This window comes from Solanum tuberosum, unplaced genomic scaffold (genome assembly GCF_000226075.1).
Source record: "Solanum tuberosum cultivar DM 1-3 516 R44 unplaced genomic scaffold, SolTub_3.0 scf00519, whole genome shotgun sequence".
Taxonomy (NCBI): Eukaryota; Viridiplantae; Streptophyta; class Magnoliopsida; order Solanales; family Solanaceae; genus Solanum; species Solanum tuberosum.
Genome location: NW_006239445.1, coordinates 1 through 13,266, shown reverse-complemented (window position 1 = coordinate 13,266; position 13,266 = coordinate 1). Strand labels below are relative to the sequence as shown.

General features: G+C 34.8%; 1 protein-coding gene across 3 annotated transcripts; it reads right to left on the bottom strand.

The window, feature by feature from the left end:
• Window positions 1–708: 708 nt before the first annotated feature.
• On the bottom strand, window positions 709–13,092 carry SUT4 (sucrose transporter 4). Of its 3 annotated transcripts, none has more exons than XR_368730.2 (7): window positions 12,279–13,092; window positions 6,964–7,706; window positions 6,528–6,591; window positions 6,401–6,444; window positions 5,873–6,032; window positions 2,317–2,448; window positions 709–825 (listed from the first exon to the last, which is right to left on the bottom strand). XR_368730.2 is itself a non-coding variant. In NM_001288141.1 (6 exon segments), coding segments are annotated over 5 exon segments (1,503 nt in total). In that variant the 3' UTR covers window positions 2,248–2,448; window position 5,873.
• Window positions 13,093–13,266: the final 174 nt, after the last annotated feature.

Here is a 13,266-nt window from a genome sequence, read left to right as displayed (position 1 = left end):
CCACCGCTCTTCTACTTAAAAATAAAATAGTAATATGGTAGTGATTTTTTGCTCAATATCCCAGATGGGAGGTGGGGATCCACAATTACAGCAATATGCATATGGAGCTGATGCCATCAGATCGTAATGAACCAAAATTGACAGAGTGTTAGCATCTAAAATTGGATCTGATTCACAAGTACGGCTTTTCCAATTACTCTGCACCAAGTTTTTATTCTCCTTCTACATCATTTTTCCACCAAATTAACTTTTAAGCATGTAATATATGCCAAGTTTAGTACATCGAAATCGCCTTTTAGAACAGCAAAAGAATTTTTTTTAGCGATTGTCATGTCCTCTTCCACCAGAGATGTCACACCTTAAATATGTTTCAACATTTTCTCAAGGATGATAGCTCTGTACACTACAGAACAAATTCACTGATTCTAATTCTCCACTTTTTCTCCAAAAAAAAAACAGAAAAAGAATGGTAGCTAAAAAAATTTCATTTCCAGTATCTTCTGGTTCTAGTCTTTATCTCACCCCCAAAGTCACACATTGTAACCACAATCTACAGGTCGGTCTTTCGATGCGAAAAGGAAATATCAATGAATGTGCGATTAAACTTCATAATCTTTCACATTAAGCAGACAATGATGTTATTCTAGATATCTTCAGGTCTACTAATGCATTGCATTTTGCCATTGTACAACTAAAATTCCAATGTTGTTTGAATGAATAGTACCAATCACCTTTATTAAATGTAAGCATTACATGGAAGGAAGAACTTTTATAGATTCTGATATGCAATAACAGTAGGAATTTATTCCCAAGCACACAAGAAAGCTACAAGAAAAGAGAGAATATTAGAAAAGGGAACCTTTTCTTATCAGACAAGCTTCCAATACACACAAATTTCATAGTGAAAGATTAATTAAGTCTTAATCAAGGGCTCAGTCTGCCGGAACTGTTAGCCTCCAACCAAAATTTTATAAAATGAATTCACCAAAGTCATGTGCAAACTGCATGAGATTCCAGGGCACCTTGATATATCACCAAAGCAAGTAAGCTTGCGAAAAACATGATATTTTTGGTAAAAGAATAAAGCCTGATGACTAATAAGGATCCCAAGCTGCAACTTCACTTCTTTTCAGCATTATTAGCTATGGGCACAGACTCCATGACCATGAATGGTTGACAAAAGCACAACTTTGATCCCAAATAGCATATCAGACATTAAAGAGACGCAAACTTATGTCGTGCTGTGTTTACAGCAGAATAAGATGGAACATCTGACACGAAACTTGTTCTCATCACAGTTTAGTGAATTATCTTTTTGCACTACATGCTATCGGCAGCTCAAATGTAAAGGTTTCAGTAAGGATCTAATTGCACATAAGTTGGACTCGAGGGTTTTATATGTATGCTATCAAATTGCCTATTCGGTCATTTGCTCGTGCAGGGAACATTCTGTACATCCTGACAATCTTGAGCATGAGTCTGGGTGCTGAGAAATAGTTTTCTCCGTGATCTTATGAGTTAATGATTTTGAGTTCAACTACACCACTTTTGACGTACATAGGAAATATAGTTGGTGCAAGAGATGTGGTTTTGAGCTACAGAAAAAGATGGCCCTGATAATGTTCCAGATTGGTTTTCATGTATGTATCCTCCATCTTCATAGATAACGGGCATCTAAAAGCCAGGTTATTTTATATATCACAAATTGGTTCTAACTCCCTGTGGGTGATGGTTTGGGCAGAAAAAAAATCAGTCCATGGAATCACAAGTTTAGGGTGCCTTTATGTATGCTCGAGATTATAACTCCAGAATATATTCATTATTACTATACTAGGTTGATTATAGTTTTTGTTGCATGTCAAAGCTAACAATCTATAAATGGCTGGCAGCAATGATGAGATGACTTTTATTATAGCCTTGTCTAACAGAGCACAATTACAGAGTACTATATACAGCCTTCTGCAATATGGATGTGATAAATGCCTTTGCAGCTGAAAAAGAGTACTATTTACAGAGTAAAACTATACTCGGAGATAGATTAAATGCACAAAGAATATGTGCTTTATATACTGAACACTTCTTGTACAGTTTGTACTGATATTTGAGATTTGCTTTATCTAGAAAGTGGAGAAACACCAAACAGAAAATTGTTCAGTGGCTAAATTTGAGTAACTAAGTAAATAAATGATGAACACGAAAAGCAATCTTGAATGCTAGAATCAGTACCAAGTGAGTGGAAGAGCTATATTTACAAAAACGTAATGCAAATTGCGGGTTGATCATAAAATTCAAAAAAAATAGAATACAACAGTATACCTCTGCGAATTCTTCAGCATTCAGATTGAGCAATACTCAAAACGGCCACAACAGAAATATCAAGTGGCTGCCAGGGCCAATGTGGACAATTACCACCACCATCAATCTCATCTTCCAATATGACAAAATAGCCTACCCAGAGAACAAAAATATTATGACCCAGCAGCTCAAGAAAAAGTAAACAATAGTCCAATAGTTAAAATAGACTCAGGAAATCCCTATAGAGTGACCACAAGAGTCAATAAGCAGATGATAAGTCTTTTACAATCACAAATTTGTAAGAATGCATATGGGGAAAAAATTGTCATTTTTATGCAAAAACACTCCAAGGTATTTCTTCAATAACATGGCTAGAAATAGCAGATTTTAGAAAGAGCTTAATCAATACTCTCTAACTTTATAAATTCTTTTCAATGATTAAAAGCCTCTTAAAGGTCGCAACTTTGTAAGCATGTGCATTACATGTAAATGAGGAAAAAATATCATTTTTATGCAAAAATGATCAATGCATTTCTTCAATGACTTGGTTGGAAAAGGATTCTAAACATGAGATTAAATAATTATAGTGCACTCTTTAGTTTTCAATGGTGTTTTAAACTTCATTGACATCTAGACCACACCTTGAATGCATCTAGGAAAAATAAACAATAACAGGAATAATATGCTTTGACCATAATCTAAAGCTTGATTCCTGAAACAATTCGTGACATCTACATCTACCAACAATCACAACAACATGCCAGCGTAATCCCAGTATCCCACAAATGGGGTATGGGGAGGGTGGTATGTTTGCAGCCTTATCCCTACCTTGTGAAAGTAGAGAGGTGGTTTACAATAGAACTTCGGCTCGAGCAACACATAATAAAATCAAGTATCGTAAGGAAATACAGTAGTAAAGCAGTCATGCTAGCATAATGGAGAAGAGAACAGTAGCAACAACAAAAATACGATGACCGAAACAAAGGAAACAACATGTGATAATAGAATTGAAGAATAAGATAATATGGGAGTAATAATAACAATATTGGTAAGGGAAACTAGTCGATGCTCTACTACCTACTACCTTTTACCCTAATGGAAGCAAAACACTTGTGTAAGTGATACCAACTAGTTACACTTATTAAGGTTAAGTCATATGGACACTTACATTTCGTCCAGTGTTTGATAAGTTTGGTTAGAGGTTATATGACTGTGTAGGCTAGGTGTAACATTTAGAGAAACTTAAGTTTTGGAGAACTCCAAATTTGTCCTGAAAAATAAATTATTTAGTCAAATGGAAGGGGCCCAACTAGAACTGAGGAGGAGGATTGATACATTAACCTTAACTATTTGTTAAATTTGGTAGGCAAAGTGTAACATTTAGAGAAACCTAAGTTTTGGAGAACTCCTAAGTTGTCCTGAAAAAACAAATTAGTCAAATGGAAGGAGCCCAACTAGAATTGAGAAGGCGGATTGATACATTGACCTTAACTATTTTAGGATTGAGGTAGTAGTAATAGTTGAATAGATATAGCTTCTAGAGAGTATAACTAGACATTAAAAGATATTAGAAATCATCACTAATAAATATGATGTATATTTTGATAGTCAATTTGAACCTAAATGTTAAGGCTGGTTTTAAACAGGAGACTCTAAAAGGTTCAAGGTCAATATCGACGTTTAATGATATGCTCAATTATCTAACAATGATAGGATCAGACATCTCAGTTGCATCCCACACAGATTATGGGTTATTTTGAATTTTGATTGAAACTGGATATGATCTCCTTCCACCAGAGCGTCTGCCTCAAAGCATTGCCTTTTATTTTTAACTGGTAATATAATATTTTGAAACACTAGAACAATAAGATGTGGTGGCCAGATTAAATGCAGAAGACAGTATCAAACCATGCATTTAGTCATATGTGGGCTTATATGGTTAAAGCTAGTTCTATTAGAGTTCATATATTGTAGAAATTAAAAATTGCAACTTATTTGAAAATCAAGTGGTGCTGCATGTAGCTTAAAAATTCATGTAACCAAGAATGAACATACTAAAAAGATTGTCCTTTTATAAGATAAAAGATGGAATCAGAATGTATTGCGACTAGGGTAGAGGGGCAAGCCCACTATCCACCGAGTTTCGAACCGTGCATCATTAGCCTTCAGGAATTGTCTCGGTTATCAATAAAAATATGTGTTTTGACTAGTTTTGCTTAATTTAAGTGACTAGTTAGTTGATATTCTAACAAAATATATTTGAGGATTCAATATCAATTTTTTTTACAACCATGGTGTTTGAGCCAGTTTTCGCGTACCTTAATTAATTCTACGAGATATCTGCTACCTCCCACTAGCACAAGTACCAGATAAATTATCTGTCCACTGAGACATGAACAAATATGAAGAAATTGTTTTTGTTGTCGCTAGGAGAAGATTGATTATTTTTGTAAAAAGAGTACACAATTTGTACATCTTAACTTAGGGGTGTGTTATCTACAAATATTTTAATCAGTCAATATCTTGTTAAGAATCTATGGATATTCCTAAACTGTTGTAGTTATGTGTTAGATTAGTGTTGGAATATAAAGAAAATGTGTATTTAAAAGCATACATATCCAGGTTAGTCGTACTTAAATAAGAAAAATCTTATAGATTTAATTATGTTAGTAGTATAGAGGTTTGAATACTTTCCATATTGTACATAGTCTAGAACTACTATATAAAGGACGACCTCTAATATATACATTGTTGTTACTTAATCAAGTTAATGAGAAATTATTTGGTCTATTTCACAATTAGGAAGAAATTATTGACACCAGTTATGCAGTTTATGTGTCTGTTAAAGCAAAATGTTCTCTTGAACGTGTTTTTCAATATTTCTTTTGTTGCATGTCCTCAAGCTCTGGAGATTAAATAGTTTTGCAGATGTATTCAAATAGGAGAACGTAAATAATAAGAGGGATAAAGGCTTCCTCATTTTTTCAGTAACTTCTACTAACCTAAAGTATAATTACTAGGATTACTGATATACTAACAGATTCTTAGAACGCAATGCTAAGTGCCCATAAGAACAAATTAGGAGTGAATTGCCTCCACTCTGTTCATTTGCTACGCTTCCAGAGATATGTTACTAAAACGTTGGAATAAAAGAAGACGTCTGAGTTCAAGACAATGAATGTAGAGATGATACACAAGACTGAGGGCGAGGGTGGAGTTAGGCTAGCGCCAATAAATATACAGTATATACAAGGTCAAATAATTTTATATATATAATATAGTAAATATTGAATCCCCTTAGCTTCTTCGTGTGTTCACTTTTTATATTTTGAATACTCTTAGTGAAAATCCTGATTCCACCACTAAATTAGGTCATCACTTTTTGCATAACTATTCTATCTATTTTTTTTGGGAAACGAAATGGGTCAAGCGACTATGAATTTGAGCCCTATTAAAGGTCCTTAAACGGGAAAAGTTGGCTCAACAGCCTGCTCTTCAGAAAACTAGAGATAGATAATTTAAATATGGTGGACAAGTAGAATAGAAAGGAGTTCAAACAGAGACATTAGCAGCTTACCTCATGCAAAGATCTTGGGTTTCTCAACCCGTGTTCGAGGAATCGCCAAGATGGCTATAAGTCCACCAGCAAATGCTGAAAGCGCAGCCACAACAAAGGCTGGTGAATTGCCTCCACCAAATAACTCATCCCATGGCCCACTTCCCAGAGAAACCACAATCTGCAACCAATGACAATATCTTTTCATTCAGTGGCCTATATAACTTCAGGAAATGATAAGATACATGCTATAAAGGTGCAGCAAAAATTCCTAGTGGAAACACCCATGAGAATAATAATGTTCTGTATTCACTTGAAAGATACTCTAGATTCCATCATTTACAACGGTTCACTCCTTGCCTCATTTTTTTTTACTCTAACCAAGGGCTCAACAGATAACAGCTACAAGAGCAAACTAGCAAGAGGCAACACAATGCACCTGTGGCACATCCATCTACATAAAGGCTTTGATTTTATTTTTTTTGGACCACTTTCTACAGACTGTTCTTGTTTTGGAGAAAACCCATAGAAACAGAGCAAAATTTATACCTGTGGGAACACAATTGCCAGGTTCAGCACACCCATTGACAAGCCTGCAAGGTTGAAGTTGTAATTGATGCTCTATTTTCTATTTGACCTACAGAATATTGATCAAAATAGACAAAACTCAATCTACCTTGTCCAAGCCCAAGAGCATCAATCCTTGAGGATACTAAAGCATATGGAACACTGTATGTTATCTGCAGAAAATGACTTGCATTATACAGTAATATACATAAATAAAGCTCTCTTCTAAGCCCCCATGGAACTTGTGCTTAAACTGAATCCTTTTGAAACAGTAACCTCAAATTTCTTTCTGTATCGTGCTACATTTGCCAGGCATCTTACATGAAAAGATTATTTCATACAGACCGAATTTCTATATTACATTTCAACAATAACAAACTCTGTAAACCACAATTCAGCTGTACATATACCCCTGCTGTTAAAAAATTTCGAAGATAAAGAATATAAGTGGTTTAGAGGTGTTTTAATTTAACTAGTTCTACACATAAGCCTGTGTAATAGTGCAAAATAACTTCTGGTTGTGACTTCAAAATAAAGCAACTTACAGCTAGTGGGATCCCAAGAATAGAAAATACAACCAGCGCAGCAATCACAATGCCATCCGGTGGAAGACCCTGGCCAATGTCTATGTTACTCCTAACAGCAGTAATTATAAGCATGGCTATAAAACAGAGAGACATGACCACGTTTGAAACTCCCCATGTGAAACCAGCCCCCCATTTTCGACAGAGCTTCTCCATGAACAATGAAGTTAGTCCAAGAAGCACAGAATTCAACATTAGACCCAATGAACCCATTCGCACTCCTGCACTATAATTCTTTCCATCATTTGGTTCACCGCCATAAATTTCTCGACCAAACCAGTCAGTATCGAACAAAAGAAACGGAAACCATCCAATCCATGTCAGGGCAGTGACAAGCAGGATCACCCAAACAACACCTGGGAAAAACTTGAAAATTCCAAACAACTCCCAGAGAAAAGCTTCTTCTTGACCATGGCTTGATTCGCCAATCTCTTCTCTGGTATGAGAGGAACCACGACTGGGATCTAGAGGCTGCTCATTGGCCGCTGATATGCTAATGCATGTAGTTGTTGCAATAAAAATAATGTCGATAATAAAAGCAGCCTTTAGATTGGCACAGTTGATGGTGCATGCAGTATTGAGAGTAAAAGGGAAGATCTTGAACCAGCCACTGTAAGATCCAGTAGCAAAGCCAAGGATGTTACCAATGGCCATAAATAAGGAAAAATATGCATTTGCTACCCGAGTTCTTCTATGATCCTTTTCTGCATATTAGAAAGCAGAGGAAGTGTCACTAGTTTGAAGGCAACTTCATGATATAAATATGCACAAATAAATGACAATGAAGTCGTACAAAAATGTAAAATTGATATATCTCGCCCTGAAAAATTAAGCTCTACCAAGCCTTTTCTTTTGGTGGCTGTATCATCTCTGGAATAGCACCATCCCTCCATTCATCATCCCATGGAGGTCCTCTACTTCAAACCCCATGAGCATTGACAGACCGTAGCCTCCATTTTCACCATTATGTCTTTTCTTATGCTTAAGTGTTATTTTCTCCAAAATAGTTGAAACTAGGGGTCAAAATCCATAAAATAAGATTAATGTCTTATGCTTCAGTATTACTTTCTCCTAAATGGTTGAAACTAGAGGTCAAAATCGACAAAATGAGATTTTCTTTTGAATTTTGGATACGTAAGTTAGCTTCAACAAAGTGAGGATATTATGCAAATTTAGGAGGTCTTACTAGCTCCTTAGATAGGGTATATAATATTATTAACAACTAAATTAAGACTTAAGACTAAAAAGGAACAAGGAGCACACAGTGTATGACTGTATGTAGACAAAGTAGACCTAATCATTAGACTCCATAATCATTTCTTTTTGAGATATAAGACTCCACAATCTTCTCAGTAACAAGCAAGTGCTTCTTATTTGCTACTGCTATCCTGCACAAGGGGATAAAGAAAACTAGCTAATTCTGATTTTGTTTCTTTTCATTAGCAGTTCTTATGGAGGTAATATATGGTCACTGCTGCTGGTAAAGGCTCCTGTAAGAGCTAGATTATGAACATTTCTTAGGCAATTAGCTCAAAATCTTATCTCAGAGAGAAAAGAAGGTGATGATGATATATCATGCTCCAAGAATGAAGTTTGCGCAAAATCAACACCACCACAAGCACACATCTCCCATTACCCCTTGTTATCTTTCTCCCCTCTCAAAAACACTTTGCAGTCCATTATTCACTCAAGCACTTGAACTAAAAGTAAAATTCCAGAACCCCCAAATGCTTCTAAATATGTGATACCAAGACTTTAACTAGTTTTTGTTTGTTCTCATATAAACAGTTCACAGATGGATGATTTGGAAGACAAAAGCACCATCTGAAATTGCTTGCTTTGGGTGGGTGGAAACTAGAAGTGCTTGGCTGACTTAAGAAATGTAACAGAGAAGAGGATTTTCACAGTGTAGTAGGTATTTTCTGTGTCAAAGGGAAGTGGTATCAACAAACCATTTGTTGATTACTGTAAATTTTCTTGGCAGATTTAGACAGATTTGTTATGTGTGTTTGAAGTGCATTGGGTCATACCACGAGATTTGAATAGTTCTGTATTAATATGGAAAGTGCAGAAAACTGGAAGCATAAATGAGAAAATATGGAGGACAGCCCCTCTGTGCAGTATGCGGAGTATCCGGTTAGAAAGAAACAGAAGGTGTTTTGAAGGAGAGAGGAAGCAGATTGCAGCTGTTAAGTATAAATACATAGAGAATTTAATCTACTTTAACGGAAGTAAAATTGATGAACTTTCAGTTGTGCTAAACTAAATAGACTCTTTGAGATGAATGATTGTTGTCTTTTCAAGACTTACGTAATTCTGTTCTTTTCCTTTTTGCAGTACCTCCTGGGTACTTGCTTAGATAATACCTTATCAAAAGAAACAGTTTACAGATGGATACAGAGTAAAAAGATGGTTCTTACTTGTTCAACTCACCATTGCAAATGTTGTGGGATCAGGACCTACCGTTTTATAGAGCAGGCATTTGGCTTTTGATAGGAAATTGACCAGACATGACGAGTTTGTTCTTACTCTGTCAAGAATTAATAATCAAGTCAAAGGATGGAATAAAAAGCCATATCTCCTTGGCATGTTCATGCTAGACATGTTAAGTGGATAATGTCAAGGACTATGATATAGTTAGTGCCAAACATTAGGCACCATTGAGCCATTCCTCTCACTGCGCTAACTAGTTCGAACCAATAGTGATAGGGACTAAAGCAAAAAGGGGAAACTCAAATAAATACACTGAGCTACTTGATCTATGTTAGTGTGATCATAATAAGTAATACTGGTATATGATCTTTTCACCTTTAATTGTTTGAACTACCAATTGTAAATTAATAGGAATGATTTATTCCCAATTGACATCAGTGCTCTTTTCCAACCGTAATGTTTCTGCTACTTTCAGCAGTGGAATGGACATTAATTTTTTGTCAATGCAATTGTGTATCAGCGATGGAAGCAAAAATCAATTGATGTTGAGTGGGGACAATCGCAGTGACCTTCCCAGGCATGATTAACTAAACAGTGGAATTTAACCTTTATTTACTTGACTTTTGCCCCTGTTAAGCAATGCAATGATTTATCAAAATATTCTAAGGAGTGGCTTCAAATTTTGCACCATTTTGTGCAAATCTGAAAAGTTATCTAAAACCTTATTGACATGTACAAATGATTCATGAAGAATGAGTTTTAAGAACTTGAAAAATTGTTACACAATTTTTTAAATTATCTTTAGTCATGCACCATAAGTAAAGGTTATGGCAACAGAAACCACTAATTCAAATACAGTGTTTGACTGGAGCTCGCAATCCTACTTCACATATCAAGGATGAAAAATAGTGTACTAAACTTTTTAAATTATTATCTAGTCATTTTTTTTTTTGAACAGGTAACTTCGTTATTATCTAGTCATTTTGAATTGGTAAATTTGCAACTTGTATTCTTTTTAGCTTCTGTGTATGTTAAATTTCCAACACGAAGTTCTCTATTCCAATTTAACAATGAAATTTTGTCAAAATGATCACTATAACAAATATGTCAAGTACTCTGGGGAGAAGTGTAAAATACATAAATATTCCATTTTTTATCATTAGGGTTACAAGGAAGAGAGAATTTCTCAGAACTGTTTGATCCTGCTCAGCAAAATTTCTAGATCCGCTCTTGGCAGGTAATATAGCTTAGTCCATATAATTTGTCATCCAATTCCATAGTGTAGTTTAATTTAACCTTCTATAGCTGGTTAAAAATCATCAGAATGCAATAATCTCACAAATCAAACGTCAAACCACTAAAATTCATCGGAACGAAATCAATATTTGGTTATACAAACATATAGGTATGCAGAAGACTAACGTATAATTAAGAGTATTTGACATTGTTGTTGGGAGGTCAAAAACACTTATTTTGAAATAAGGTATTTGGCAAATCAATAAAAGTGCTTTTGAATGGAAGCAGAACAAGTTTTCATATTGTGTGGAAAAAGCTAAAAAAAATTGTTTAAAAAAAACAGAATGAAAAGCGGAAAATTATTTTTTTCAAGACCAAAATATCCAAACCATATATATACATATTTATCAATTTATTCCTCATATTTATTTATTTTTGTGGTAGATTTAATTTGTGAAATAATTTTAAATTTAGTTTGCTTGATATTTTTAATTATATTTAAATCATCATATTAATATTATCAATATTTATTTATTTTATTCATCTATGTGTAAAGTTGATTAAAAATTTGAATATGTATATTTTAATTTAATAAAAATATAAAATTTAATTAAAATTTTTATAATAGATAATTAAAATAATTTCTCTCTATAAATAATCTTAATATTAAAAGTGCATTGATAGTTGTCATTTTTCGTAAGTTGATTCTCAAAACTATTTTTTTTACTCCCTCAGTCCCATTTTATGTGGCACTTTTCGGATTTCAAGAATCTATCTTTGACCGTAAGTTTTCATAGATCCTTTAAACATTGAATTATTAATTATTGTGACTTATAACACTTTTTACGTAGTTTACAAATATATAAATTTCATGAGCAAACTCCCGGTCAAACTTAAATTGTTTGACTTTCAAAAAACGAAAAGTGTCACATAAATTGGGACAGAAGGAGTAAAAGATTATTCAAACACAATTTACTTATCAAAAACATTTTTCAAAATAAATTAACCAAACACAAATTATTATTTTTCAAAAACACTTTTATGAAAAACTATTTTTAAAAAGTCATTCTAAAAATAAACAATTTTTAATAGTAACGTCAAACCTGCTCTAAGATACTCTCCCAAGTCCCATGATCGTCATGGCTCAGCTCAATAGATGTACATCAGGCCATTAGTATTAATTAAAGGAAAGAAACAAAGGAAGAGAGAGAATGAGAGAATTTAGGATACAGAGAGGGTCCCACCGCACCATCGGTGCAGGGATATTTTTGTCTACTTGAGCTGAACTAGTGCGCCTCATACGTTTTTTACCGTCAAAAAAGTAGAACAACACATCTATTGCATTTCCATTTCTTATGGAGTTATGTTGAAGAAAGCTAAATATTCCATTAGAAAATAGGCGAAGATGTTTGAAGCTTCATCTTCCTTAGAAAGCACTAAACAATTAAATGCATCAAATGATAAATTACAGTTGATTGGTTAATTCAATTTAAGCTACTGAACAGCGTAAAAAAGAAGAAGCAGAAAGCAGAGTAATTCACAAGCAATAAACAAATCGAGAAAAAAAAAATGAACATCAAGCTGTAAAATTGAATTGAAAAGCTTACGTGTAAGATCAGCAAGCAGAGCTCTGCAAGGTCCTTGAGTCATATTATTAGCAACATCGAGAAGCCAAAACCCTACGACAAACGCCGCTATAGCACGCACTTTTATTTCACCTCGATCACCTAAAAGCCATCCAATATCAGCGGAGAAACCGATAATCAACACCGCAATCATGATCGATACTGCTCCGGCGACAATAAACGGACGCCGACGACCGAACCGACTTGTGCACTTGTCACTCATGTGACCTACTAAAGGCTGAACCAGTAAACCTGAAAGCGGTCCACAGAGCCATATTATGCTCGCCCAAGCATGCGGTATTCCAAGCTCTTGCACATAAGGTGTGAGCAGTGATAGTTGTAACGCCCAACCGAATTGAATTCCACCGGCAACCGAAGCTACTCGGAACAATAGTCTCAGTGGTACTCTCGGTTTCACCGGTTCTCGAATCGCCGGTCGGTTATGCCTTGTTCTATGCCTTTCTATCTCCGGCATCGTACAGATATCAAAACGTCGACGTATTGATGTGTATGATAATGGAGAATTTGGAGAAAGAAGGTGGCGAGGTGGTGGAAGAGGGAGGAGGTGCTGAAAATGCCCTTGTAGGTTGATAAAATTACGAGATATATTGAGAACAGTGAGGAGAAAAATAGATTATTCTCGGGGTAGAGTTGTAATTAGGCCTAAGGCGCGAGGGGGAATATGTAGGTTGGTATATATGCCTAAAATTACTTTACACCTTTTGGAGTGCTGTCGTTTCCTAATTTCTTTTTGTAAAAACAATAGAAATAGAAAATTAGTTGTCTTGAGAAAAGAAAATGATTTTTATTTTCATTTTCATGATTACTAGCACAAACTAATTCTACATTCTATAGTGGGGGTAGTTAGTTGGATGACAAAGTTTTTTTGGGATTAATTATAAGGTCAGACTCTTAAATTTGTCCCTAAATTTTATTTTGGCACTCCAACTCAACCTTGTTTCATTTTAAC